The sequence below is a fragment of the Canis lupus genome, chromosome 16, assembly GCF_048164855.1.
Source record: "Canis lupus baileyi chromosome 16, mCanLup2.hap1, whole genome shotgun sequence".
NCBI classification, from domain to species: domain Eukaryota; kingdom Metazoa; phylum Chordata; class Mammalia; order Carnivora; family Canidae; genus Canis; species Canis lupus.
Window position 1 is genome coordinate 2225255 of NC_132853.1, and position 27322 is coordinate 2252576.

A 27322-nucleotide genomic window follows, 5' to 3' on the forward strand; every position below is an offset into this window, starting at 1 on the left:
ACAATATTAATACCTGCCTACCGAAATGCGAGAGGGAGGAAGAGGGCTGCCAACCTGCACGTTTCCTGATGCATCATGTTCAAACCTGAAATTCACACTTCGTGTTTCATTTTAAGTTCTGTGCATTTAACAGGGCCCTAGAGAGAGGGCCCTGGTTAGTTCCCCAACCTGCTCAGCTGACGCCCAGGGAGGTAGTTTTGGAATTGTTCAGATCGCTGCAGGGAGAAGGGGGGAGGAATTGGGCTTTGCTCTGCCTGAGACGGGCATTTATCTATCCACGGACGTGGGCTGCTTCTTGGAAAACACTAAGGCTCCGCTAATTTTTCTTATCAATAACAGTGACCGCCAGATTTTCTGTAAGGTGTGACCAAGGCAATGAACTGATTTCGTAAAGAGGTAGCCATGCCTGAGCTGATTTGCTGCTGACTGACAGCCTCTCACATCAATATAAAACATTCCTCCTGTTTGCTGATGGAGGCCCACAGGCCTGGGAGTGGGGAGCGGGTATCCTTGTTGAAGATAAGGGGTTTTTCTGCCATTCCTGTGCCTTGGCCTCACCCCATCTTTAATTAAAGATGTCCACAACCCCACATTCCTGCGCAGTGGCAAGGAATCACCATTCCCCTGCCGTACAAACAAGAGGGAGAGATTACAGAGAAGGGAAAAGTGGAGGAAGCCTACCCCACTGGGGGCAGTTCCAAGGGGCCAGTGTGATACCCTCGAAGTGGACTTTCAGATGTTGGTGGCTTTGTTCAGTCCCTGCCATTCTCTAACCAGAATTAGGGTCAAGACACACTGTAGCAATCCCAGGGAGCCCAACCAGCAATGCTACCACTCCTTCTAAAATTTAAGCCTTCAGGTTTCTGGAACGAGTATCCAGCACTTCTAGTAGCAGCCTCACTGTAGAGGGACACACACACACACACACACACACACACACACACACACGCTTCCCTAAGCAGGACCCACTTTGGGGAGCAGGGAATATAATTTGCTGAATGATGCTACTGGAAGAACCGGAGACATTACACTTTACACAGGCAGGGGAGGCAGGCAGCTGGCCCTGTGACTGAAACAACAGCTTTAAGAACACAGTCCTTTCTGCTTCAAGGCACAGAAGAAATTGTTTTTGCCTCTTTTTTATTTGCAGTTATTATCGGAGAGGCTTCCCCGACCCCAATCCCCAGCACCATCCTCATAGTTTCAGGTCATCCGTTGTCAGTGCCCAAAGAGGGGGGGGGGGGCGGTGGTGGGCCTGGGCGGCTCCTTGTGCGCGGAATCCTTCCCTGGTGACTCCCAAATCCGGCGTCTTCTCGGCCCGCCTTTCCCTCGGGGGAGATTCGGAGAGGCTGCAAAAATCTGGGCGCCCGCTCGCTCGCTTGTCAAGAAGCAAACTGTCTTCACATTCTCCAAGAGCAACATCCCTGCCTAGGAAGAGGAAGGAAGAGGCAAAATAAATAAAACCAGTTAATGTTGTAGTTAACTTGCAAATCAAGTAAATCTGTTGGTGCCGTATTTGAGAAATAAACCATCAGAGCGTCACAGCAAACACACACTTCTGAACGTCTTCATTTTGATTTAATGGTATATCAGCGTCAACTATCGCTTCCTCTGCTGGTACACACGGCCTGATGCCGCGGGAGGAGGGTGCCCATGTTTATCACCGAGTGAGATGACTAATTACACCTTGTCAATCACCGGCTATGAAGACATAAAACCAGCGCGCACAATGAAGTAGTTGCCTGCAGCGTCAATTAGTTGGCGATTCGGAGGTTATTGCGTGGCCCTGCTTCGGCCGCCTCTAATAACGGGCCGGAGCGCCGGGAAAGCGCGCTGATCAATCACTCTCCTCCCGCGGCTCCCGGCTCCCGGCTCCCGGCCTCTCCCCCCGCGCCGCCCGGCCCCACTTTCCCCCTGGCCGCCTGTGCTTCCTCCCTCCGCGGCCCAGGCTCCGTGGCGCCGGCAGCCCCGGGAGCCCCGGGAAGTTTGCGCGCGGCAGCTCCGCAGCCGGCAGCCGGGAGCCCCGCAGCCTTCGGGGAGCGCCGGGGCTGGTGGCCCCTTTGTTGGAAGAGGCGTGGAGGGAGCGCTTTTGTTCTGAGTTAGTCACGGTGGCCGGCTGGAGGCTGCTGCCTCATTATGCGCCGGGTCTGCTCGTCTGCGAGGAAGCAGATGGTGGGGAGGTAGGCAGCGGCGAGGCTAGCCAGACCTGAATTCCGTTCACCTGTCACCCGCCCGCAAAACACAGGTTCTGGGGACTTGGGGATGCTTTCTCCCCGTCGGGGGGAGAGGCGTCGAGGGGCCGCCGTCTCCGACGCCTCGGAATACCACTCTTACCTGCGGGCGCCTGCTCCCCCAACCCCCTGCCTCCCTTCCCCTGGGCTGCGCCTTCCCGCGCCCGGTACACGTCGCTCACGTGTCAGGATGTGTGTTTGCAGCCGGTTCCTTTCCTTGTTTGCTCTTCGCGGACTGGGCTCAGCGGTGATGCTACGTCCCCCTGCCTCTGGGGAAGGTCAGCAAAGTGACCCGCTCCCGAGCCCAGGGCCGGGGCACCCAGATCCCGCCCCGTGGCGGGAGACCCCCCCCCCCCCGCGCGTCCCAGCCCCACACGGAGGGATGCTCAGGCGGGCGCGCCCGGAGGGAATCTTGACCGCCTGGGAATTCGGGGTCGGTCACGGATGGGCGCGGACTGCAGGTCACAGTGGCGACGACATCGTGTACTTACATATGTGGGGCGAGCGGAGAGCCGCAGGGTGTGTTTCCATGTTTCTTGAGAAGCCGGCGGCAAGAGTCACCGAGCGCGCCTCCCCGCGCCCCCACCTGCCCCCCACCTCCTAAAGCGGCCCCTCCTCGAGTTCTCGCCGACGGACTGTATCCATCTAGCCCAGGCGCGGAGCTGCACCAACCACAAACTCCCCAGCTTTGTTACAATTTTTTCTGCCCTTTGGGAGACCCCCAGATGAACCTCGGTGACTCCCAGTTTAGATTTCATTCCGTACTTTCTTTGAAAGAAAGTGCCCCAGATGCGTCAGTAAAACACGCCTGTGTATGCGCATAGGCGTCCGCGTGCCTGGGCGCGAGCCGTGTGCAGGCGCCAAAGCACACGTCTGTGTGAACACAGGCGCACGCGCACGTCTTTGGGTTTATGGTCCTTTCCTCGCGTTGGGGCATCTGTGCATGTGCGGCGTGTACACACATACTTGTAACTTCAAGAGTTTTTTCAAATTCGCAAAATATGGCGGTGGAGAAGCCCAAGCAGGGACTTAGGTAGTATTGTCTGAACATGCACTTGTATGTATAACATGCAATTTACCCCTTTATGAATGCATCCTCCTGCCTGGCACAGGCCACTTATACTTGATGTGCCCGAGTAAGTCTTGGTTCTACATTCCTGCTGGTCAAGTTTCTGCGAACAGAGATGAACCCGTGGGCTTGCGCACATGGACACCAATGCATGTGCTTAGACATTACAGACACCCACGTGTTTATGTTTGAAAGTTATGCACAGTATGTAGGAGGTATGATTTTGTGCCCTGTAAGATAAACTGCACAGACCCCGGCTAGCCTGTTACCTCCTTGAGCAAGCAGACACCCCCAAAGCAAACCCAGGAAATGGGGCTTTGTTACTGACTTGCTCACTCGGTTTTTCTCCACAGTCACTGTTTGTTGCCTAAATCCAGCTTCACCACACATCTAGGCATCTTCCCTGTGTCCCCAAGAGACTCTGGGTTGAGCCTGAAGTCTGGGAACTGGGGTGGCAGTTGGGATTTACCCACAGGCTGGGCTGTTGATCCTTGGAGAAGTGGTGCAGCCAGGCGGCAGGATGGATGTCTATCAACAGCTGGGTCTGTGGCATGATGCAACCAGTCAGCAGAGGATGGGCCTGTGATCTTTAAGGACCTCAGTGATACCCAATGTATGTCGAAGTGGGAAAGTTACTAATAGGAGGAGATGGAGAGGGAAAAGAGGGAGTGCTGAAAGAATTTGGTTAGTGCTTACTAGGTTCCAGGTACTTTAAAACCCATCATCTCTTTTGTTCAGTGCACGTGTGGAGGGGGCGCCTTGCCGTCCCTCCGTGAAAAAAATCAAAAACAGCCTAAAGGGAGTTAAGTCACTTGCCTAAGGTTAAACTGCATGTAAATGGCGAACTGGGATTCGAACCTGTGCCTTCACTAGCGCCTGAAGACGTGTTTGCATTCACTCTAGGCTGGAGAGGGAGCGGGAAGGGCAAGAACTGGAGCTACAGGCTCCCTTAAAGTGGGCCCTAGCTTGCTTGGAGCCAGGCTACGCTGGCTGGCCCTCCACCCCCGGAGTCTTCCAGCTCCCGCCGGCTCTGGCCTCCCTGGCCCAGCGGGGTCCCGGGGAGGCCTACGCGGCCGCCTGCAGCCCGCAGCGCGCAGCCTGGGCGGAAGGCCGAGCTTCGCGGGAAGCAGCCGAAGGCTCCCGCAGCTCTGGCCCAGGCCCGCCTTCCCAGGCCTCCCCAGTCGGTACCCGAGGCGGCGGCTCTGGGCCGAGGGGAGACCGGAGTGAGAGCTCCTCAAGCATCCTCCGGCTGCGCCTTCTTAGGATGGAGACGGCAGGGAGAGAGGGTTTAATTTTCTATCCCGGAGAAATCGCAGGAAACTGTTGGTAGCTTAAAAACTCCAAACCCCGCGCTCTCCCTCCTCCCTCCCTTCCTCCCGCCCCCTCCCTCCAGCCTTGCCCACCAGCTCCCACCATCTCGTCTCTCCTTTCCTCCGGCTTCTCCCCTCCCTCTCGGGTCTCCCGCCTTCCCGGAGCACGCGCTGCCAGGGCCCGGGGTGCTGGGCGGCCAATGGCGCGGCGGCAGGACGTGATGTAAGGCGCGGCTGTAGAAAAGGCGCGGACGCTTGGCTGGCGCGGACTGCAGAGCCGGGGCTGGGCTCGGCGCGCTCTTGGAGAGCTTTGCGCGCGGCTGGGCCCGCGGCCGCGGCTCCTCCTTCCACTCTGCTCCTCCTCCTTTTTCTCCTCCTCCTCCTCCTCCTCCTCCTCCTCCTCCTCCTCCTCCTCCTCCTCCTCCTCTTCCTCCTCCTCCTCTTCAATTCTCTCGGTGTCTCGGCTCGGCTCGCTGGCTTCGGAGAAACCCGTGCTACAGTCGCCGACCCAGCGCCTAAGCGGGTCGCTAGGGGTGGGGGTGCACCCTAGGGAGGGGAGAGGTCCGGGCAGCTGCGCCGCCGCGGGCACCCAGCCGTCCCCGAGTGAGCCCCGACCGCAGCCGTCGCCGCCTCGGGCAGAGTTTGCGCTCCTCTTTGCGCCCGGGGCGCTGAAGCCGGGCGGGCGATGCCCGCGGCGTGAAAGCGCCCGCGGCGGGCGCCGACCTCTGCCCTCGTCTTCCCCCTTCCCACTCCCCACCCCCGCCCCGTGCCCTTGTGACCCTGGTTTTGGCGCCGCCGCCCAGGCGCCCCGCGATGTAGCTCCCCCTGCGCCTCGGCGGGAGGCGTCCTGGCCCGCGGGCGCCCGGGGCCCGGAGCCCGGCCTGGGGGCGCAGCCGAGCTCGGGCGGGGCCGGGGCCGGGGCCGCGGCGGCGATGCACCGGGCCCGTTAGCCCCGGGAGCGCCAGGCAGCTGAGGCGGGGGGCAGACCCTCCCGCGGAGGAGCCGCGCCCCCGGCCCCGCCGTCCCGCCGCGATGCTGTTCCACAGTCTGTCGGGCCCCGAGGTGCACGGGGTCATCGACGAGATGGACCGCAGGGCCAAGAGCGAGGCTCCCGCCATCAGCTCCGCCATCGACCGCGGTGACACGGAGACGGTAGGCGCACGGCTGCGGGATCGGGGCTGGAAGCCGTGCCGGGGCCGGGTCGGTCTGCGCTTCTGCTCCCCGAAGTTTGGGGGCACTTTGGGGAGTGTCCTTCGTGCCGCACGGGACCGGGAGCCGGGGATCCGCGGACAGGATGCAAGGCCCGTAGCTCCCGGCTCGGGGGAAACCCGGCTGCTAGGGCAGAGGAGGGAAGCAAGGTTTAAGCCGGAATTCCAGACCCCAAGGGTGCGAAAGAGCATTTCTCCCCAAGTGGGAGCGAAGTCCTACCCGCGGCCCGGGATGGCTCCCCTCTCACTCCCCCGGGCCCTCTGGTCGCCAGCTCCGCGTTGCCCTCGACCGCTCGGCTGCAGCTGCTGGCGGCCCGCCTGCGGCGCCGGGAAAGACGAACCAAACGGGAGCTTTCGGGCTTCAGCGGTGTGGGCCGTTCCCAACCCGCCTCCTGGCGATCGGAGTTCCCTCTCCAGCCCGATTTCAGGGGTCCAAGTCTTCTGGGCCGGTGCTTTTCGTTATCACCTCCCTGGCCTCCCGGCTGGCAGCCCTGGCCAGGCCAGGGCTGGCAGTTCAGGCTCTGGCCTGGCTCTTGTGGAAGTAGAGTCCATTTGGATCTCCACACCTGGCTTTGCCAGCCCAGCCCCAAATAGCCACTTCCTCACCTCAGACCTCCCAGGGGGCCAGGCCAGCAGCGCCTTCCAAGCTGGGCCCAGAAGTGACCTTTAGAGGCTGAGGAGGTAGGGAGCACGGGTGAAGCTTCTCCACTTGGAAAGCAGAGCAGCAGCCCCACTGCCTCCGGCTTTTGAGCTCTTCTCCCCGAATTAAACTCTCAGCCTGTCCTGCACTCAGAGACTTTGAGGGTGCCTTTGCACTCCACTCGCCATCTCCCAGGACACAAGAGGGCCCCAGCCAATGTGGCCAAGGCGGTGGAGGGGTAGGGGTGGCTGCGACCTGTCCTGACTTAGACCTTTGGCATAGGGATCCAGAGATCACTGGGGCTCAGCACCAGGAACTCTGTGCGTCTCCCAGAGGAGTCTGTGTAGAGGGTGACTTTTAGTGGTCATCTTACTCCTTTTCCTGGGGCCCAGCAGAGTGGCTTTTTTAAGAAGCCGTTTTGAGGGAGCTTCTGGAGAGCTTGACTGGAGTAGCCACTGCTGCCCCATCCTTCAAACACAGCCCAAGACTTTCTGGGAAAAGGGCAGAGGGGGCAGGAAAGGGGAGCACGGAGTAGGGAGATCCATTCAGGCCGGCAGCCAGACCTGGGCCTGTGGCCGGACTGGGCTGTGTGGGGCGAGCCTGGGTTCTGAACCTCCTGAATATATCGGCCTTTTGGGGTGGAGGAGGCGCCCCGCGCACCCTGGCGGGCCTCTCCGCGTTTAAGGCTAGCGGGAGTGGCGGAGAGAGCTTCCGGGGCTCCGTGCTCCGCGGCAGCAGCGGCAAAGTAGCAGGCTGACGCAGGCGCCGCGGTCTCCCGCCTCCCTCCCTCCGCAGACCATGCCGTCCATCAGCAGTGACCGCGCTGCGCTGTGCGCTGGCTGCGGGGGCAAGATCTCAGACCGCTACTACCTGCTGGCGGTAGACAAGCAGTGGCACATGCGCTGCCTCAAGTGTTGCGAGTGTAAGCTCAACCTGGAGTCGGAGCTCACCTGTTTCAGCAAGGATGGGAGCATCTACTGCAAGGAAGACTACTACAGGTAGCCCCCCCTACCTTGGGACCCCCTGCCCCTCAGGAACCTCAGACACAGTCTGGTCCAGGCAGGCTCCTTTCGATCCAGTCCCAAGGGACAGTTCCCTACCTAGGGTCCCCCTTCTCCCAGCCAGTACAAATTGGGTGACAACCTATCTGAACAGCAATTTGAGGGAAGTCCTGGAAAGGTCTGAGAAGTATAGGGACCCCAAGAAAATGGCCCTCATCAGAGCTTAGACACATAAATAAGCTTGGGTGGGGGGTCCTTGCACCCCTCTCCCTTTGAAGTTTTCTTGGGTCAAGCAGCTGGAACAGAAACAGGCACCCACCCTACCCCCACCCCCATCCCAAGCCCAGGCAGCCTGGGCTAGCGTAGGACAAAGTTGGAGGGAGAGCTGGAGGATCAATTGGGTTTGGGTGTGTTTCTGGGTCTTCGGTGGATATGGGAGTGAAAGCTGCCTATAGGGTTAAAGAGCCGGAGTCACTAACAGGCTCCAAGTTTCTGGTTTCTCCTCTCCGGTGTAGGGTTAGGGGTCTGTTTATATATATCTCTCTCTCTCCCTTCTTCCCTCTCTCTTTCTCTCTCCCCCTCTCTCCCCCTCTCCCCCTCTCTCTTCTTCCCTCCATCTCTCTTTCCCAGTCTCTGTGTTTCTTCCAAATTACAAAGCTCTGTAGGATTCTCAGGCGCTGGTGTGGAGGGCAGGGGTAAAGGATGAGAAAGGGTAAGTGGGCAGCCCCCTCCCTGGTTCCCAAGCAAAGGCTTTCCTGGGACTTGGCCAGGCTCTGGGTAAAGTAGAAGCCTTGTGGATATGAATATGGTTAAGGGAAACTATATTTCAAGGTAGGACAAGACCTGGGGCAAAATCTAGTTCCCTTTTCTTCCGTCTCCAACTTAAGACTGGTTCCCATCTTAACCTGGAGGAGGGATAAGGGGGGGCACCCAGCCCAACCGTATGTCCCCACAGTCCCTCCCTCAATGGTCCCTACAGGCGGTTCTCTGTGCAGCGCTGCGCCCGATGCCACCTGGGCATCTCAGCCTCGGAGATGGTGATGCGTGCTCGGGACTTGGTTTATCACCTCAACTGCTTCACATGCACCACGTGTAACAAGATGCTGACCACGGGTGACCACTTTGGCATGAAGGACAGCCTGGTCTACTGCCGCTTGCACTTCGAGGCGCTGCTGCAGGGCGAGTACCCCGCGCACTTCAACCATGCCGACGTGGCTGCAGCGGCAGCTGCAGCAGCCGCGGCCAAGAGCGCCGGGCTGGGCGCGGCCGGGGCCAACCCGCTGGGTCTTCCGTACTACAATGGCGTGGGCACGGTGCAGAAGGGGCGGCCGAGGAAGCGCAAAAGCCCCGGGCCTGGAGCGGACCTGGCGGCCTACAACGCTGGTGAGTGCAAGGCGCACGGAGCGCCCCCGTGGGGTTGGGGGAAAATGCGTGGCTCAACTCCCTGGAGCTGGAGTGAATCTCGGTGTGATATATATAGAGAGAGATACATGCACACGCATATATATGCATACCCTAGTCCTTAGACTCTCTGGTCCCTAAGCACTGGATGACCTGGCAGAAGGACATTTAGGCTTCTGAGCTCCAGCCCTGGTGCACTCAGGTGGAGTGGGAGGAGAAGGTGCGTTAGAGTCTTGCTGACCTTGGTGCAAAGCCCTGTCACTGAGAAATTTTTTAGAGGCAGCTTTTTGGCTTGGGCCTCTCCCCCACTTGACTGGTCGGAGAGTGCAAGGATAGAGAAAGCAAGGTGGAGCGGCAGCAAACAGGCTCGGGGTATGCGGGTATGCGTGGCTGAGGACAGGGAGTCTGGCGATGGATGAAGGAGGCAGGGCAGTGAGAAATGACTGTCTGTGGCCGGGGCCACGAGCTTGGCCTGGCGTTGGGCCCAGTCATGTGAAATGTCCTGAGGGCAGCAGGCTCACGAAACTTGGGCCCAGGACCCTTATGAACAAGACTGGGTCGCTGTGCCTGACCCTCATCCTCTTGCTCCGCCAGGTGTTGGTTTTCCCCCCTGGGCTCCTTCCTTTGAGTTCTGGGCACCAGCAGGGCACTGGGATGAGAGCCGCAACCAAAGCCTGCACCCGGGGATGAGACGGGAGTAGGCCTGGCCTCGCTCTCAGAGTAGGGTGGAGGGCTCATTTTGCACTTCCGGAGGTGTCTTTGAACCCAGGGCCATTCCAGGGGAGTCTCTACCCTCCCCCCTTTGCCCCCTCCTGGCTCAGGACAGCTGGGGAGGTTCTGGGGCCGGGCAAATTGAACCATCAACATCTGCCTGACGTCTGCAAGGCCAGGAAAGGTTTATGACTCCCCGGGTTTCTGAACTAGATAGAGTTTATTTGCAATTATTTTCTTTCTTTCATTTGCGACAGTATTGGATTCGGGGATTTCTGTTTTCTCCCTCCTTTTCCCCTTAGTGTGATGCACAAGTGGAAACAAAACAAAACAAAAACCCAGGCCTGTGGGGAGAGGGCAGCAGCGGGGGAGAAGTCAGGGTTATTTAGATCTTTAAAAATCTGAGCTGGCTGGAAAATTCTGCAGGGGGAAGAGATCCCCTGTTCACTCCAATGAAGTTGCTTTTTGGGAGATGGATGGGTGTGTGTGTCTCTGTGTGTGGAGCCGGGACGAAAATGCAGCCCCCAGTCTGGTAAATGAAGTGACCGCAGGCAGGTCTGTGGGAGCAGATAAAAGATTTGTTGGAGGTTCGACCAGAGATGCCAGCTCTCTAAAACTTCCATCACTCACCTCTCAGTATCCTGAAAATAGACTAAAGCAAGTCCAGGCCAGGTCCCCTAAAACAAAGCCGTTTCTATTTATCAAATGGGGCCGGGCCCCAGTAGGAAGCAGCAGGCAGACTCGGCTACAGGGCGCAGGGCGCGGGGTGAGTGGGATTGTGTTTTTCTAGGAGGGAGGTTTGCAAGTGCGTTTGGAATAGAAAGGTAGAAGGGTACAGACATTTATTTGTGCCTTTTGCTGCTCTGCCGCCTTCTCTGGCGGGGTCCGGCGGCACCCAGCAAGAGGATGTGGCTGGAGGCTGAGTTTCAAGGGAGCTGGCACCTCTCTAAGGCATTCCCCATCCCTGCCATCTCCTCATTTTTTGCTTTTTGTTTTTGTTCTTGGACCCCTCTCTTTTTCCTTTCCACTCTCTGGATCCGTGTTTTTCGTTCTCTCTCTCTCTCTCTGTGTGTGTGTGTGTGTGTGTGCGTTTGTGCCTCGGTTGGTTTCTCTGTTGGGTCTTTTTCTCTCCCCCGGCGCGCGCGTCTCTGGCCTAGGCTCCGGCGGTGGAACCGGCGCGCGGGCGGTTGGCTGTGCCGCTCGCTTATTCGGGGCTCCCGGGACCGGGCCGGGGAGAGGGACGGCCGCCCTGGCCTCCCCGGGTCTGGCTCCCCGTTCTCCCGCCTGCGCTCCCGGCGCCGGCAAGCGAGGAGGGGTCCCCGCGTGGGCCCGCGGAGGGTGCGAGCGCGGCGGGTGTGCACGGGCACGGGTCTGCGTGCGGGCGTGCGTGTCTGGTTGGGGGACGAGAGCTCGCTGGCGTGGGCGCCCCCCACGCAGGGGCCCAGCCCTCGGCTGCGGGGCCAGCGGGGCGGCGGGGGCTCGGGAGGGCCGGGTGGGGGCCGTCGGCGCGCCCAGGCCGCCGCTCAGCGCAGGGCGGCCGGGGCGGGTCGGCAAGCCCTTCCCGGCGGCGGCCGCAGCGGCCCTTCCCTGGGCAGCCCTCGGCGCGGGAGCTCAACCCCCGGCCCAGCGGCAGAACCGAACCTTCCCCCGCCCGCGAGTGGGGCTGCCGCCGGCCTGGGGCGCGCGCCGGGCTCGGAGCCCGCGAGGGGCTTGTGCGCCACGGCCGGGGAGTCCCGCGCGGACCGGCCGGACGCCCGGGCCTCCCCCAACCCCAGCTTTTTGTGTGTGTGCCTGGCGGCGTAATTACTGATTTGATTCCAATCCATTATTTAGACAATTGAACCTACAATCTCGTCTTTAGTAAAATGAGGCGAAGTCAGATTTGATTACAGGTTCAGTCCCAGCGACAAGAGCTCGAAACCCGATGGGTTAATAACAGATCACGAGTAAATTATTCATGATTCTACGAGCTCTTTAGCTCCATTGAATCGGCCTAATTGAGAGGAAAAAAAAAAAAAAAAAAAAGGGAGAGAGAAAGCCCGAGGTCCTCCCCCTCCCTTCGGCCCCTCGCTCCTCTCCGGATCTGATCTTGGGGAATCTCCACCCGGCCGGGGCGTGAGGGGCGGGAGCGAAGGCGCCTGGGGTGCGGGCAGATTTGGGCCCAACAGCTGCTTCCAGGCCGCCCTTTCGCTAGCGGCCGCTGCCCCAGGCGCTGGCCTGCTCGGCCTCCCAGTCTTGGGCCAGCTCCTTTTCTGCCCTCCCTTCCTTTCCCCTCTCTGCGTTTTCACCATTCCCCAGCCGGTAAGGACCGCTGGGGTCCTGGTTTCCTTGAGACCAGGGAGTCAGTTCCTTAACCTGGACCCTCTACCACACTATCCCCTTTTTCCTGGCCTCGCTGTCTTCTCAGGCTCCCTCTGTGTCTCTCCTAATTTCTTTCCATCTTTGTAGTTCTCTCTCTTTCTCTCTTGGGTTCTCCCCATCTCCATGGCTTCCTTTCCCTCTGTCTCTCTTCTCTTTTTCCCTGGCTCTGTCCATCTTTCCTCTCCAGCCCCTCTTCTATACTCTCTCTCCTTTCTCTCTCTTTCTACCTCTGTCTCTTTCTCTCCTTTCTGTGCCCTTCCTGTCTCCCTCCCCCAACCCCCCCCCCCCATCTAGGCTGCACTTGGGGCACGTCCCTTGGGTGCATGGGGCGCCAGGGTCCCCATGGAGCTCATTAACAGCAGCAAGGCCCAGGCGGGGACTGGGCAGAGGGATGGGCCCAGAGATCCCCTGTGGGGAGGCCTGCCCCGCCCCCTGTGGATCTGGGGACTGGGGGCAAAAAGAGGGTCGCTCCCTGCAGTGGGGGCAGGGCAGTTTCCGTGGATTCCTTTTGGAGTCATTTTCTGAGCCCTTTTAAATTGCTGGACCCCGTTCTTCACTCTGAGTGCTCTCGATGGGAGTATAGCCCTGGTGGGGGGACTTGGGTGCCTGGGTGCATGTGGGAAGAGACCCTATAGCCACTTGCTGACAGCTTCAGGGTTAGTGATGAGACCAGCATCTTGCAAATTCTTTCTGTAAGGGACTGCTCCCAACCTGAGCAGTGGGTGGAGTAGGTCACCAGGAAATCAGGAGTACTTCTGAAGTGGTTTTTGTCAGATAAAATGCAGGACGCCCAGTTAAATTTGAATTGCAAGGACACAACAAATGAATTTTAAGTGCAAGTATATCCAAAGCAATATTTGAATTTTAAATAAATAACAAATCATTTTTTAGTGTAAGCATATCCAATGCAATATTTGAATTTTAGGTAAACAACAACTCGATTTTCAGTATAGGTATGGCCCATGCAAAATTAGAGGCATAATTGTACTAGGAGACTGTTCGTGGTTTATCTGAGATTCAGATTTAACTGGACAACCTGCATTTTTATTTGCTAAACAGGGCAGCTCTGTTATGGGCGTAAGATGGGCATGAGACACATTCCCGGTTGTCCTCTGAAGGGGGACTGAATTAACCTCCTATGAGGTTTTCCCCAAAGTAAGACTTTACATGTAGGATGGCTCAGGATGTGATGAAGGAATCTTGGAGAGGAGTCCTTCATGTCCCCATCAGGCTCCAGGTTGCCAAGCAACTTTCTGAGGCCTTAGGTTTCCACTCCATCCCGCATCCCCATTGCCTTCCGGGCATTGGCAGACAGGTCCCAGCTGGGCCCCTTCTGGATGGGGACTGGCTCCCCAAAGAGTCGTGCTTCATCTTTGCCTGCCTTTGTGGCTGAGTGGAAGGAACCAGGCAAGGCCTACAATGCTGAATCTAAGCTCAGCCCTTACCAGTGGTGTGGCTGTGTACAAATGGCTTCATTTACCTTAGCATTCCTTTCTTCATCTCAAGAATGAGATGAATGGCAGTAGCCACCTCTTGTTGCAGTAGTGAAGGCCCCATGATATATGTAAAGCCAAAAGCATGCTCTAGGTGTCCGATACATGTTGATTTCTTCCTCCAACTTCCTTTTCTTTCTGGTAGAAATCTGCCACTCTGTGAGATTTCTAGAGATTGCTTCACCTGCCTGCCTCGTTCAGCCAATCTGTACAACTGGGAAGCATGTGCTTCCCAGGGCAGGGGGAGAGGGATGAACTACATAATACAGTTTCCAACCTTGGCCCAGTGCCCATGGCCCAAGTCAGCCAGAACTTCTCGTGTGGGGGTACCAATGATCAGGGTGAAATCAGAGTGAGTGGAGAGATGTCAGTCATTGACTTTCAGCTGCCTGTCCCGGACACTGTGGGGAGAGACCGGAGACAGCCTCCTTCCTTAGGGAGCACAGGGGCAGACAGGAAGGGTGTGGGCCCGGGAGCCCTGCACACTGCTCTGTCCTCAGTGAAGTAACTTCCCTTCCTGAGCCTCAGTTTCAACATCTGTAAAAAGGAGAAAATAAGGCCAGGCTAATCAGGTTGTTTTAAGGACTCAAAAATATGTAAAACCACTAAGCACATCACCTGGAGTCTAATAGCCCTCAACAAGTTGTAGCTGCTGTTGTTACTTCTAAAAGAATGGCTCAGAATGGTTTTCGGATTGTCTTAGAGCTGGGTTTGAATGGAGCATTTACCAGCTGAGAGGCCCTGGGCAGGTGGCTCTCTACAAGCCTTAAATTCTATAAATCTATCAAATGGGCATAATATTTTAATCTCAGGGTGGTGCAGTGCACGCTGTGTGGTCCTGAAGCTAGAAACTTTTGGTGGCAGGTGGGGCGGGGGTGGGATAGGCAGGGTAGGGGGGCAGGTCTGGAGATTTACCTGCCGCCTCTGTGTGTCCCCTTCCCAGCGCTGAGCTGCAATGAGAACGACGCGGAGCACCTGGACCGCGACCAGCCCTACCCGAGCAGCCAGAAGACAAAGCGCATGCGCACCTCCTTCAAGCACCACCAGCTTCGGACCATGAAATCTTACTTTGCCATTAACCACAACCCCGACGCCAAGGACTTGAAGCAGCTTGCGCAAAAGACGGGCCTCACCAAGCGGGTCCTCCAGGTCAGCTGGGCCAGGGCAGGGCTGAGGGTGGGGGCACCCGGGGCCTCCAGAGCCTGGAGAGGAACCCCACAACTGCCCTGTGGGCCTTGGAAGGACCTTCCACCCCATGTCTGCTCTGCTGTTTGTCATTCTCTGCTCTTTCTCCATCTCTTCGTTCTCTCGCTGTATTTCAGGATTGTGGGTACCCCAACTTTACCTCTTCTCTTTCCATTTTTGTCTCTCAGCTTTTCGATTTTGCGTGTGTCCCTCTGTCCTCTTTGTCTCTACCCCCTAGCCTCTTTTCTTTCTTAGAAACAATTCTTGGTTGCTCTTTATTACTTAAGTGGCACTCAGTGTTCATGTAGTAAAAGGTTCAAGCATTTCAGATAAATCCAGAGCATCCCAGGATGCCCGTCCTAGACAACCGAGTAAGCTGTTTGATCCTTTTGCTTCTTGCTCCTCACTTGTTCTCCTCGATCCTCTTCCTATCTCTCTCTAGATTTTTCTTCCGTCTCTTTGTTATTTTTTAGACTCTCCAAGAAGCAAGGTTTGGGAGGGGGGATGTGGGCTGATCCCCTGAGTGGGCCAGGGAGGCTCATCTGCCTGCGGGTTCTGGCAGCAGATGGGCACCTCTGAAACTGAGCAGAATTACACTTGTATGTGAGGGTGCTTTCTGGATAGAGAGAATACAGAGCTTTCAACAGATTTTTGAAGGGTCTAACATACCTCAAAATGTTAAGAAACACAGTTTGGGGAGTTCCAGGCTCCTGCATGACCCAAATTTGTGGCAGAGATTTGGGCCACCACTTCTCAGATCTTCAGCTTCTTCTCTTACTCATTTCATTGTCCTGGGCAAGTTATTTAACTCCTCTGAGTCTCAATTTCCTCATATGTAAACCAGACACAAGAAATTATCACCACTGCAGGCTTATTGGAGGAGCCAGTGAAATAATGTAAGTATCCACCACAGTAGCTGACACTTAACGGCTCAGTGGATGGTAACTAAGAATAACATTAACTAGATTAATAAACTAACTGGTATTAACTCGTATGAATGATTATTCTGATCACGGGACTTCAGTTTTCCTATCTGTATAATGATAGGTTGGGGAGAATACCCCAATATTTCTTTTTTAAAGCTTTTTTTTTTTAAAAAAGATTTATTTATTTATTTATTCGAAAAGAGAGAGAGAGAGAGGCAGAGGGAGAAGCAGACTCCATGCAGGGAGCCTGACGTGGGACTCGATCCCGGGTCTCCAGGATCACACTCCGTGCTGCTGGCGGTGCTAAACCGCTGTGCCACCGGGGCTGCCCAAGATTTTATTTATTTATTAAAGAAAGAGAGCCAGTGGCAGGGGTGCCGGGCAGGAGAGGGAGAAGCAGACTCCCCACTGAGGAGGGAGCCCAATGCCTGACTATCGCAGGACCCTGGGATCATGACCTGAGCCAAAGGCAGATGCTTCGCCAACTGAGCCACCCAGGCCCCCGAGAATCTTTCTTTACAGCACGTTATTTATTTATTTATTTATTTATTTATTTATTTATTTATTTATTTATTTATCTATCTATCTATCTATCTATTTATTTATTTATAGACAGAGAGAGAGGCAGAGACACAGGCAGAGGGAGAAGCAGGCATCATACAGAGAGCCCGACGTGTGGGACTCGATCCCGGGTCTCCAGGATCACGCCCTGGGCTGCAGGCGGCGCTAAACCGCTGCGCCACCGGGGCTGCCCTTTCCAGCACGTTTTAACCAATTTATTCCTTAGACCGTGTGATGGTAGAGATAGCAAAGCACATTTGGGGGTAAGACAATCAGGAGGTGATGATCTGAGCAGGTCTCACAACAGGAGGGGAGGTGCTGAGATTGGAGTCCAGACAAGTCTGATTGACCTTCCAACCCCAGGCCGCTGGGGATGGAGGGCTCGGGGACTGGACACTGAGGGGGCGAGGGGGACGATGATGGACATCAAGGGTCTGCACTGCTGCGAGTATGGGGGCGGGGCAGGGACAAAGCATTGGTGATGTGACGGCGGTGGCGGGATGGGACTGTGACTCCAGCGCTGGTCCTGGTCGACAGATGCCCGGGGAGCCGGCAGTGCCTGCACCCCTACGCTATGTGAGGGGTTCTGGGGCAGCTTGGTGTCCCGCGGGCTCAAGTGACACAGCCGAGGGAAGCGAGGGCTGACCAATGGGACGCTGATGCGCCGCTCGGGGCCCGCCCCCTGCTCCGCGTGGGCCCCGCCCCTCGGGTTTGGATCCCTTTGTCCTGGGCTGGAGAAGGGGAGGGCGAGGACGTTGCTGCGCCCAACGAGGTCTCGGATCTCCCTAGTCCGGTTCCCCCGGACTTCATCTTCTTGGGTTAGGTATAGGCACCCTCCTTGGGCACCTCTGCCATTCCTCAGACCTGAGCAAATTTGGTCATCCCCCTCTTCTCTGGTTAGTAGGACACTTTGTCCCTTCCCCATCTAGAGCCCCTTACTGCAGGTTGTTGGGGGCCACTCAGTGAATCAACCCTGGGGAGCAGTGCAGGAGCAAGGACTTGGAGTGAAGGGGAGCTCGGTTCAGGAGGACCTGGGTTCAGTTCTGTCCCTCTACTCCCTGGCTGTGCATCTTGAACAAATTAGTTACCTCTCTGAGCCACAGCATTCTCACCTGTAAAATGGGCACCACTGGGGCATATATCTCTCCCGGTTATCCTGATTAAATGATACAGAGTAAGTGCTCATAGTGGAGTCTGAATCTGGATGAGGAGCCACACACTCTGTGGGCCTTTGAGGCAAGAGGCTTGGCTGCCTGATTTAGGAACAAAACAGGTTTCCAGTATAGTTGTCTCTCATTCTTTCATCTGACCAAATATCTATTGGCACCAGGCCTTGGGGACAGAGAGATGAATGAACCATAGTCCTGGCCCCGAAGTAATTCACCCTATTAGCTGTAGAAACAGACCCACATTCAGTTTCCGTGTTGTGTGATCAGTTGGGAGGGGAGTTCTGTGGGAGACCAGAGGAAGAATTAATTGTTCTTTGTGTGGAAAGAGTTCCCCTGAGGGACCTGCGTGAATACTTGCCCTGTGCCTTCCTCCCCTAGAATCCTGAGCCAGGCCTGCTCACACCTGTATGCCCCCTCCACCATGCGGACTCAGAAAAGCCAGAGGCATGGAAATAGTTGAGGGAGAAAAGCACTGACAGTTATGGTCTGTTTACTACTCAGCGAATGTTTGAGTACACTACTGTGCGTCAGGCACTTTGAAAGGCCCGTGAAATACACTTGCTCATTAAGTTCTCCCGGTCAGGCATCGTGATGACCTCCTTCCCACTGTACAGATGAGAACATCGAGGCCCAAATGATCTCCAGTTGCCCTAAGTCACACTTTGCTAGTTTTCCCTCTTCTCAGACCTCCAAATCTCATGCATGATCCTTATTCCCTAACAACTGCTCATGATTATGCAGCAGTTTGCAAAGTATTATTTTTCCAGCTACACATCTGCCTTACTCTAATATTTTCCTGCCCATTTACAGACAAGCCACTTAAGAACTAGTGAGATGAAGTGATTTGCTGGAGGTTACAGGAGCCAGGCACTGGCAGGGTGGGTCTCTCTCTCAGGGGTTCTGCCCACTGATGGGCCAGCTGGGGGAGGTGGGATGGAAGCAGTTTGAGGCCTGGCAGTTGGTTTGGAAGGTTAACAGACTGGTTCAGGTCTTTTTGGACTTACCAGCAGTACGATTTGGGCACTTAACATCTCTCTGAGCCTGATTCCTTATCTGTGGGACAAAGGTAATAGTCTGTACCTTGAGAATTCCTGAGCATTGAAGCAATGAGTGAGAAGCCTCTAGCACAGTGCTGCCTGGTACAAAGTAGGTGCCCAGGAAATGGTTCCTCATCACTGGTCTACCCCAGTTTAATGGCACTAGGCCTTGGGTGCCCCCTGTAGGTTGTCCTCCGCTTCAACCCTTCAGAGAGAATCTGTGTGGTAGGGGCAGGTTGAAGTTGGGGCTGTGTTCCCCAGAGGTGAATGACACAGGATGTGTGTGTGTGTGTGTGTGTGTGTGTGTGTGTGTTCCTGAATCTGTAATGCATTAATAACCACCAATATGGGGGGGCCTGGGATGCAGTATCCCTTCTGGAATTTGGAGTCAGCTGATGTGAGGTCCATACTCACTCAGCTCTCTCACTTACTCTCCCACTTAAGCAAGTGACTTAACCTCTCTGAGCTCCAGTGGCCTCAGCTCCAAAATGGGGATGATAATAATATTCATTAGGTGTTTGCAAGGAGTAAATGAGATGACTTCAAATGTAATTTCTAAAGTATAGATTAGAGACTCAACGCACATGAATTTCACACACATTTACACAGTAGGCTTCAGTCAACCAACCTCTCCTGCAGTCATTAAAAAATTTAATTACCTTTATTTTGCAGATGAAGAAACTGAGGTTCAGAAAGATTAGGACCTTTGCCCTCAGTCCCACAGCTAGTAAGTGATGAAGCCAGGAGTCAAGCCCAGGTCTGATTCTACAGTCTTTGGAATATAGCACAGTGTAGGGAGGGGACCCTCCTGCCTTGGATCTAGCTGTAGAAAGCAGCTATAGAGCTAGAGAGAGAAGAAGGAGTGGGTCCTAGATGCCGTATCTTGGGAGCAAAGCAGGAATCCTGCTGTAAAGGTGTAAAATGCATAAAAAGTGCTCAGAATTATCATTGACAATAGCATGGCCATCACAATTCTCACTTTCTGCCCGTGGGCAAGGTGCCTGGGCTAGGGAACAGTCTCTTGGACAGAGGTCCATGGAGGTATTAAGCTTTACAAATGCTTGGAGGCCATTCCTCAGCATACAGATGCCCCTCCAAGTTGCCTCTCTTTCTTTCTGGGGAAGGGTCAGGAAGGCAGAATAGGCCCTGGGCTTGGGGACCAGAGGTGGTAAGCTGACGGATTTGGATGAGTGAAAGTCTCCTTAGCATTTCCTGGTGTGACTTTGATTTTTTTAAAAAAGATTTTATTTATTCATGAGAGAGAGAGAGAGAGAGAGAGGCAGAGACACAGGCAGAGGGAGAAGCAGGCTCCGTGCAAGGAGCCCGATGTGGGACTCTATCCTGGATCCTGGGATCACACCCTGAGCTGAAGGCAGCCGCTCAACTGCTGAGCCACCCAGGCTTCCCACCTGGGGTGACTTTGAAAGAAAATACATTTTAACCACCAACAGTTTAAAAAACATTCTGCAGATGACTGGTTAGTTGTCACTAACTGGTGTGGGCTCACAGAAACTGAGAATGCTAGTTTGCCTCTGTTCACTCATTTATTGAACAAATACACTGATCTTCTGCCTTGTTCTGGGTGGGGCGTGACCCAGACAAGTGAATGGGACCCGCTGGAGCTAGAACTACAATCCAGAAGGGAGACAGATGTGAAACAAATAATTACAAATGGAAATAATGTTAGTGCTTACCTTGTAAGGCACTAATGAGTTACTATGTGCAAAATGCTTAGAACCTTCTTTAGACAATGCCTGATACTTAGTGAGTGAATAATATTTGTTGTTACAACTTTCTTTATGAAGTTGCTATACTGGAGGAGATATTCTTTTTTTTAAGATTTTATTTTATTTTTTAATTTTATTTATTTATTCATGAGAGACACACTGACAGAAAGAGAGAGAGAGAGAGAGGCAGAGACACAGGCAGAGGGAGAAGCAGGCTCCATGCAGGGAGCCCCACATGGGACTCAATCCCGGGTCTCCAGGATCACGCCCTGGGCTGAAGGCAGCGCTAAACCGCTGAGCAACCTGGGCTGCCCAAGATTTTATTTTTAAGTAATGTCTATACCCAACATGAGGTTCGAACCCACAACCCCAAGATCAAGAGCCACATGCTCCACCAACTGAGCTAGCCAGGCACCGCAGGACATATTCTTTTTACTCTTTTTTCCTCACATGACATTTATCATAAGACACTACCCCCGCAACTGCATGGAGTATCTGTGTCATGACTTCCACTTGCTTCATCTGGTTGGACACTTTGCATGTTAGTTTGATGTTATTAAAAATGCCACAATGTAAAAATGAAATCTTAAAAAAAAAAAAAAAAGGGAGGTGCTAGAGCATGTGACTTGATCTCAGGGTTGTGGGTTTGAGCCTCATATTGGGTGTAGAGATTACTTAAAAATAAAATCTTTTTATTTTTATTTTTTAAAAAAGATTTATATATCTATCTATCTATTTTTAAGACTATTTATTTATTTATTTATTTATTTATTTATTTATTTATTTATTTATTTATTTATGAGAGACACACAGAGAGAGAGGCAGAGACACAGGCAGAGGGAGAAGCAGGCTCCATTCCGGGAGCCTGATGCGGGACTCCATCCCTGGACTCCAGGATCATGCCCTGGGCCGAAGGCAGGCACTAAAATGCTGAGCCACTCACGGATCCCTGTATATTTTAAAGCACATGCACATGCACATTTGGGGACAATGAGGGAGACGGAGAGGAAGAGAATCTCCAGGAGGCTCTCCTCCTGAGCAGAGGCTCAATCCCAAGACCCTGTAATCATGACCTGAGCTGAAACCAAGAGTCAGACACTCACTGACAGAGGCCCCCAAAATAAAATCTTTTTAAAAAAATGCCAGATGGGACATCTTTGGGCATGAAGCTTTTATCTTTGGGTTGGTTTCCTTAGTGACCTAGGAAGGGATTTGTGAAGCAAAACACAACCTGCAGGGCCTAGTAGTGCCTGAGGAGGGGCATGTGGTAGTGTGGGCTTCTTCATCCACTTAGGACTAGTGGGGATCCCCTGGGTGCCAGGCTGAGGCACTCCCGGTGGATGAAGAAAGGGGGGCTGTCAGTTTAAGAAGATGGGTGGGCAAAGCAGATCATCTTCCTGCATCTGCCCTAGAATCTCAGCCTTTCAGAACCCCAAGAGTCCATAGAGATGGTGTGCCGTCCTCCAACCCTCTTATTGTGCCGGTAGGGAAACTGAGGCAGGCCCAGAGGTAAGGGACTAGCACAAGGTCACTGGGCTGGTCAGTAGCAGAACTAGAACTGGAAGCTGCATCTGGTGCTCTTTCCACTGCACCATAGTTGCTTTTGTATTTATTCACTCATTCATTCATTTATTTGCCGACTCATTCAGGATCATGTGGTGGGGAGCGCATGGGCTTTCTAATGGCAGATATTCCTGGATTCTAGTCTCAGCTTGGCCTCTGGTAACCTTCGGCAAGTGATTTCACCTCTCTGAGCCTCTCTGGTTTTAGATCTATAAAGTGTGGAGAATGATAGAAGCCCCTAGTTGGCTCCTCACGGAGCTATGCCATGACTCCGCATGCCGCAGGGTGGCATGGTGCTTGGCACAGAGGTCTGTAAATGGTATCTATCATTATCACTATTAATTCAACACTTGTTACTAATTCTTCCTTTTTGCTAGTCCCTGTACTGTGTCCCAGGGACATGAAGATGACTTCGACCGGGGCCCTGCCCCAACAACCACTCTGGAGAGGACCCTGGGGAGAGAATTCTGGTGAAGCCCTGCTGAAGGTGAAAAACAAGCCCAACACAAAACCCCACAGCAGCCAGGGTTTTGGTTGAGTTGTTGATTTTCATCCACCAGATTCCCAGTGCCTCAGATTCGGCAAAGCAGAGCATGTAGTTGTGGAAGATGGCGTCATTGTTTACAAACCACTGTTAGGGGCAACAGCAGGAGAAATAGCAAACAGCTGGCAGCTAACTGGTTCCAGCCCTTCCCAAGGGCTTGGAGCCCTGGACCTATGAGCCTTGTACTGCCCCCGGGGCTCCCTGCTCCAGCTACTGCTTGGAGAGACACACAGGACACCAGCATAGGGTGGCACCAAGATGCCAGCCTTCCATGTCAGACCTGACGTGAGACTTTGGGGAAGTCGTTTCCTCTCCGAGGGCCTATAGGGACTTTCCCTATTGATTTTTGCCATCAGCCATTCCCTGGGCCAGAAGGACAGAGTCTCACCCCTGCAGATTTCTGCAGGCCAGGCAGGGAAGGGCTCCCTACCTTAAGAAGAGCACGTTGATGGTGGTCTTAAAAGCACTGTACTTATCTGCAAGCGTCCAGAAGAGGTGATAGGCTTGCTTTGGGCAAAAGGCCAGGGAAAATGTGCTTTATTCCTGGAAGACCCAGGCATGCTGGGGAGAGGGCTTTGTTTCCTGGCTTCACAGGGTTCCCATCTCTCCTTACCTCAGGATTCTCATGGATAGTGCTTTTTAATTGAGCCCAAGTCTTATCAGCCACCAGAAAGTCTTCTTTGATGCCCCGCTCGGGCCCCTGCTGCGAGGTGGTCCCCGAGGGAGGGTGGGGCCTGGAGTTAGCCCTTCCCACCCATGCCTGAGACACTGGGAAGACAGGCAGATGCAGGCACATCTGGAAATATGCAACTGGACACCCCAGAATCTGTAGAATTCCCTAAGGCCTTTTGTTTTATAGGGAGGCTTCTGGCGGGTGTTTTTCTCATGCAAGGGGAAGTGAAGGGGCCCTGCTTTCGGGCTTTTTTTTTTTTTCTTTGGGAGACACACCCACACACACACCCTCCCACTGGATTTCCTAGGCCCTGCTCAAAGTACTTTGAGGACCTCTGGGTATACAGCTAGATCTCTCTGTGCAGCTAGACTGGTGGTCAATAGTTGTGTGTGGGGGGGTGCTGTGAAGATGAGTTTTGGTGCATGTTTTCCTGAGTGTGTACAGGCTTGTGTGCAAACAGTATGGGTGTGGATGAGTGTATGTGTCTGCACCCAAGGAAAAATGAAAGAAGATACTTATTCTCTCTCTTTGGTATTCTTTTCATACCAAGCTCAGTTCTAACTGCACAATGCACCCCACGTCCCTCATAAATGATACTGGGATGTGGCCTGTTTGGAGAAGGAAATCTACAGATCACCACCTCCCTGGACTGGCTTTAATCCAGCAGCTCTGCCTACCTCACCCCGAAACCTAAAGCCCCCCGGAGTCCAGGATAACCAGTGGCTTCTCCACCTTATGGCAGTGGGGAGTAGGACAGCTGTCTTTTTCTTCCTTAAAGTAACTCTTTATTGATTGATTCCTATGTGTTCTTTACAACATTCTAGTATTTCCCAGACTTACCACGAATCACTTTAAAAATTGTACCAACGAGAACCCATGGGATCTATTGCCTGCTTCAAGGCAACTGCCAAGGGGGGGAAAAAAGAATCTCTCGACCATTGTGAAAAATGATCAAGATTTGGTTTGTGCACATCTTCCAGAATAGCGCTGTCCAGTAGAAATGAAATGTGAGCCACATGTGTGATTTTCCACTTAAATATTTTTAGCAGGGACGCCTGGATGGCTCAGTGGTTGAGCATGTGCCTTAAGCTCAGGTCATGATCCCAGGGTCTGGGATCGAGTCCTACATCAGACTCCCCTCAGGGAGCCTGCTTCTCCCTCTGTCTATGTCTCTGCCTCTCTCTGAGAATAAATGTCTGTCTCTCATGAATAAATAAAATCTTTTAAAACATAAAATAAAATATTTTTTTTGGCAGCCACATTCAAAACACAAAAAGAAACCATTAATATTAATTTTAAGGGTATATTTTATTTAGCCTAAATATCCAAAATATTATCATTTCAACAGGTAACCGGTATAAACATTAATACTGAGACATCCTAAATTCTTTTTTTTTCATACCAAGTCTTCAGATCTATTTCTGTGTTTTCACTTACAAAGGAGCCACTTTTTGGCTAGTGACATTTCAAGTGCTCAATAGCCATCTGGGACTAGTGGCTAGGAGAGTGTTGCTTAGCTCTGGAACCTTCTAATAGAAAGGGAAACCCAGTGCTAGCTGTTAGAGAAAAGGAACTTTTTATTTTATTTATTTATTTATTTATTTTTATTTTTTTTTTATTTATGATAGTCACACAGAGAGAGAGAGAGAGGCAGAGACATAGGCAGAGGGAGAAGCAGGCTCCATGCACCGGGAGCCCGATGTGGGATTCGATCCTGGGTCTCCAGGATCGCGCCCTGGGCCAAAGGCAGGCGCCAAACCGCTGCGCCACCCAGGGATCCCGAACTTTTTATTTTATTAAGAGCAAAAATTGGGACGCCTGGGTAGCTCAGTGGTTGAATGTCTGCCTTTGGCTCAGGGTGTGATCCCGGGGTTCTGGGATTGAGTCCTGCATCAGACTCTCTGCAAGGAGCCTGCTTCTCTCTCTGCCTGTGTCTCTGCCTCTCTGTGTCTGTTATGAATGAATGAATGAATAAATAAACAAATCTTTAGGGCAGCCTGGGTGGCTCAGCGGTTTAGCGCCACCTTTAGCACAGGGTGTGATCCTGGAGACCCGGGATCAAGTCCGCAGTTGGGCGCTCTGCATGGCTCCTACTTCTCCCTCTGCCTCTCTCTCTGTCTCTCATGAATGAATGAATGAATGAATGAATCTTTAAAAAATAAAGAGCAATAATTGCCCAACTTTTTAATCCCTCCCAAACCCACATTTCGCATCTCTGGGAAATGCTTTGCTACCCTCCAGATCCTGCCTCCCTTCTAACCAGCCCTTCTCTCTCTCTCTCTCTCTCTCTGTCCCTCTCCCTCCCTCCCCCCACGCAGGTCTGGTTTCAGAACGCCAGGGCGAAGTTCAGGCGCAACCTCTTACGGCAGGAAAACACGGGTGTGGACAAGTCCACCGAGGCCGCGCTGCAGACGGGGACGCCGTCAGGGCCAGCCTCCGAGCTGTCCAACGCGTCGCTCAGCCCCTCCAGCACGCCCACCACCCTCACAGACTTGACTAGTCCCGCCCTGCCAACTGTGACGTCCGTCTTAACTTCTGTGCCTGGCAACCTGGAGGGCCACGAGCCTCACAGCCCCTCACAAACGACTCTCACCAATCTTTTCTAGTGACTCACGCCCCCCCCCCACAATTTCTTTAAAAAAGAAATTATCTTTAGTTGAATTCCAAGTGTATTTTAAAATAGAGGCTTTGAGCAACTAACTAACCACATTTTAGGATCTCGCCTGGGAACAGAAGAAGAAAATAATTGTGCGTCCGGCTAATGCAGCGGTGTGGACCGAGGAATTACTTGGAAAATCTATCTGCAACACAACATTTGTGTCACTGTACAGTTTTGTGGACTGAGCGAGGAAAAAAACAACAAATAATTTAAGTTGGCTAGAGCTTCTGTATTTTCAAAGACTGCCACGTGCCTTAGGAATACTGTTTTATCTCCATACTTTGGATGACTTGTTCATTTTTCTCTCCCTCTTTTTCTCTCTGTATATTTATGACCAGAGCAAAAATGTAAAAAAAAAAAAAAAAAAAAAAAAAAAAAAGTTTGTTACTTTGAATAGTCCTAAAAAAAAAAAAAAAAAAAAACGAAAAGTCAAACCCCCTCCAACGGTCGCTTTGTTGTTTTAGAATTTTAAGGTGGAAGTCTGTTCGAATATCAGAATTTGTAAAATCTAACCAGTAATAAAACCACTTATTGAAACTATTGGTGCTGCTGCTGTTTAGTTGGGTGTGAAGTTCACAGGACTCTAAGGTTTTACTGAAGCCCAGCCATAAATTCCAGGGTCTTCCCTTATTTATAATATTTACTTATAATATGTATGAGGCTCCATTGTCTGTTCCACGCTTTGGACTACTGGTCGAAATCCAGAGATTCCCTGCGGTCAAGGAATTTAGAATGGAGGCAGGGGCAGAAGAGATAATCTTAACATGGTGTGATCTGTGCCAAGTGGAGAGTATTCGACAAAGTACCATTAATTTTTTTTTCAAATATTAAATTAAGTACACCCTCAGGCACCTGAGTGGCTCAGTAGTTGAACATCTGCCTTTGGCTCAGGTTGTGATCCCAGGGTTCTGGGATCGAGTCCCACATCAGGCTTCCCACATGGAGCCTCTTCTTCCTCTGCATATGTCTCTGTCTCTCTGTGTCTCTCATGAATGAATAAATAAAATCTTAAAAAAAGAAAGTATGCCCTGCTGAACACTTGTGATATAGAGGTAAAAGGTTATCACACCTGCCTTTTTTTTTTTTAAAGATTTTATTAATTTATTCATGAGAGACACAGAGAGAGAGAGAGAGAGAGAGAGGCAGAGACACAGGCAGAGGGAGAAGCAGGCTCCATGCAGGAAGCCTGGTGTAGGACTTGACCCCCCGCCTCCAGGATCAGGCCCTGGGCTGAAGGTGGTGCTAAACCGCTGAGCCACCCGGTGTGCCCCACACCTGCCTTTCTTGCTCTTTCTCTGGGCTGCAAGGGTGTGTCAGGCAATGAGGATGGTCTACCCATACAAGGAGTGAATGCAGTCACTACAGGGCAGCATAAACTCCAGATTTCCTAATGACTAGACACAAAATTTCGATCTCCTAAGAGGGCAAAAAAGCAAATGAATTTGGCTTCTTTACTAAGGCTTCAGGCAACCTCAGAAATCCACAGAAAGGACACATCCAGGGAGGACAGAGGATCAGAGGCAGGCAGAATGAGGTTGGTGTGAGCTGAGAGAAGTCATTTCATTTCTGTGAGCCTCTGTATCCTCAGCTGGAAGATGAAGGTAATGGCTTTTACATACAGTTCTAGCGAGGACAAGGCAAGGTGTGTTGAGGGCCCAGCGGAGGGCCTGGCATATAGTGGAGGCTCACTATGTCTTACTGAGTCACAGGTGATTCATATGGATGTTGCAGGTGGAGAGCAGGAATATGTGTATCCAGGCATCACCCATCATTGCTGAATGCATCAGGCCAGTGTGGTGTCTGTCCACTGGCCATCTTATACCCCTGATTTCTTGCTCTGAGCCCTGCTGCAG

At 53.2% G+C, this 27322-nt stretch overlaps 1 protein-coding gene and 1 long non-coding RNA gene across 2 annotated transcripts; one reads left to right on the plus strand and one right to left on the minus strand.

Moving 5' to 3' along the window:
- Positions 1-1123: 1123 nt before the first annotated feature.
- Positions 1124-3304, minus strand: LOC140605701 (uncharacterized). The gene is made up of 2 exons (XR_012008270.1): positions 2723-3304; positions 1124-1428 (listed from the first exon to the last, which is right to left on the minus strand). It is a non-coding gene; the product is annotated as an uncharacterized lncRNA (long non-coding RNA).
- Positions 3305-5538: 2234 nt separating this feature from the next.
- LHX2 (LIM homeobox 2) lies at positions 5539-26009 on the plus strand. The gene is made up of 5 exons (XM_072777868.1): positions 5539-5762; positions 7254-7456; positions 8439-8842; positions 14369-14574; positions 25129-26009. The coding sequence occupies exons 1-5, from the start codon at positions 5643-5645 to the stop codon at positions 25414-25416; spliced, it is 1221 nt and encodes a 406-aa protein (XP_072633969.1). The 5' UTR covers positions 5539-5642; the 3' UTR covers positions 25417-26009.
- The last annotated feature ends 1313 nt before the right edge of the window (positions 26010-27322 follow it).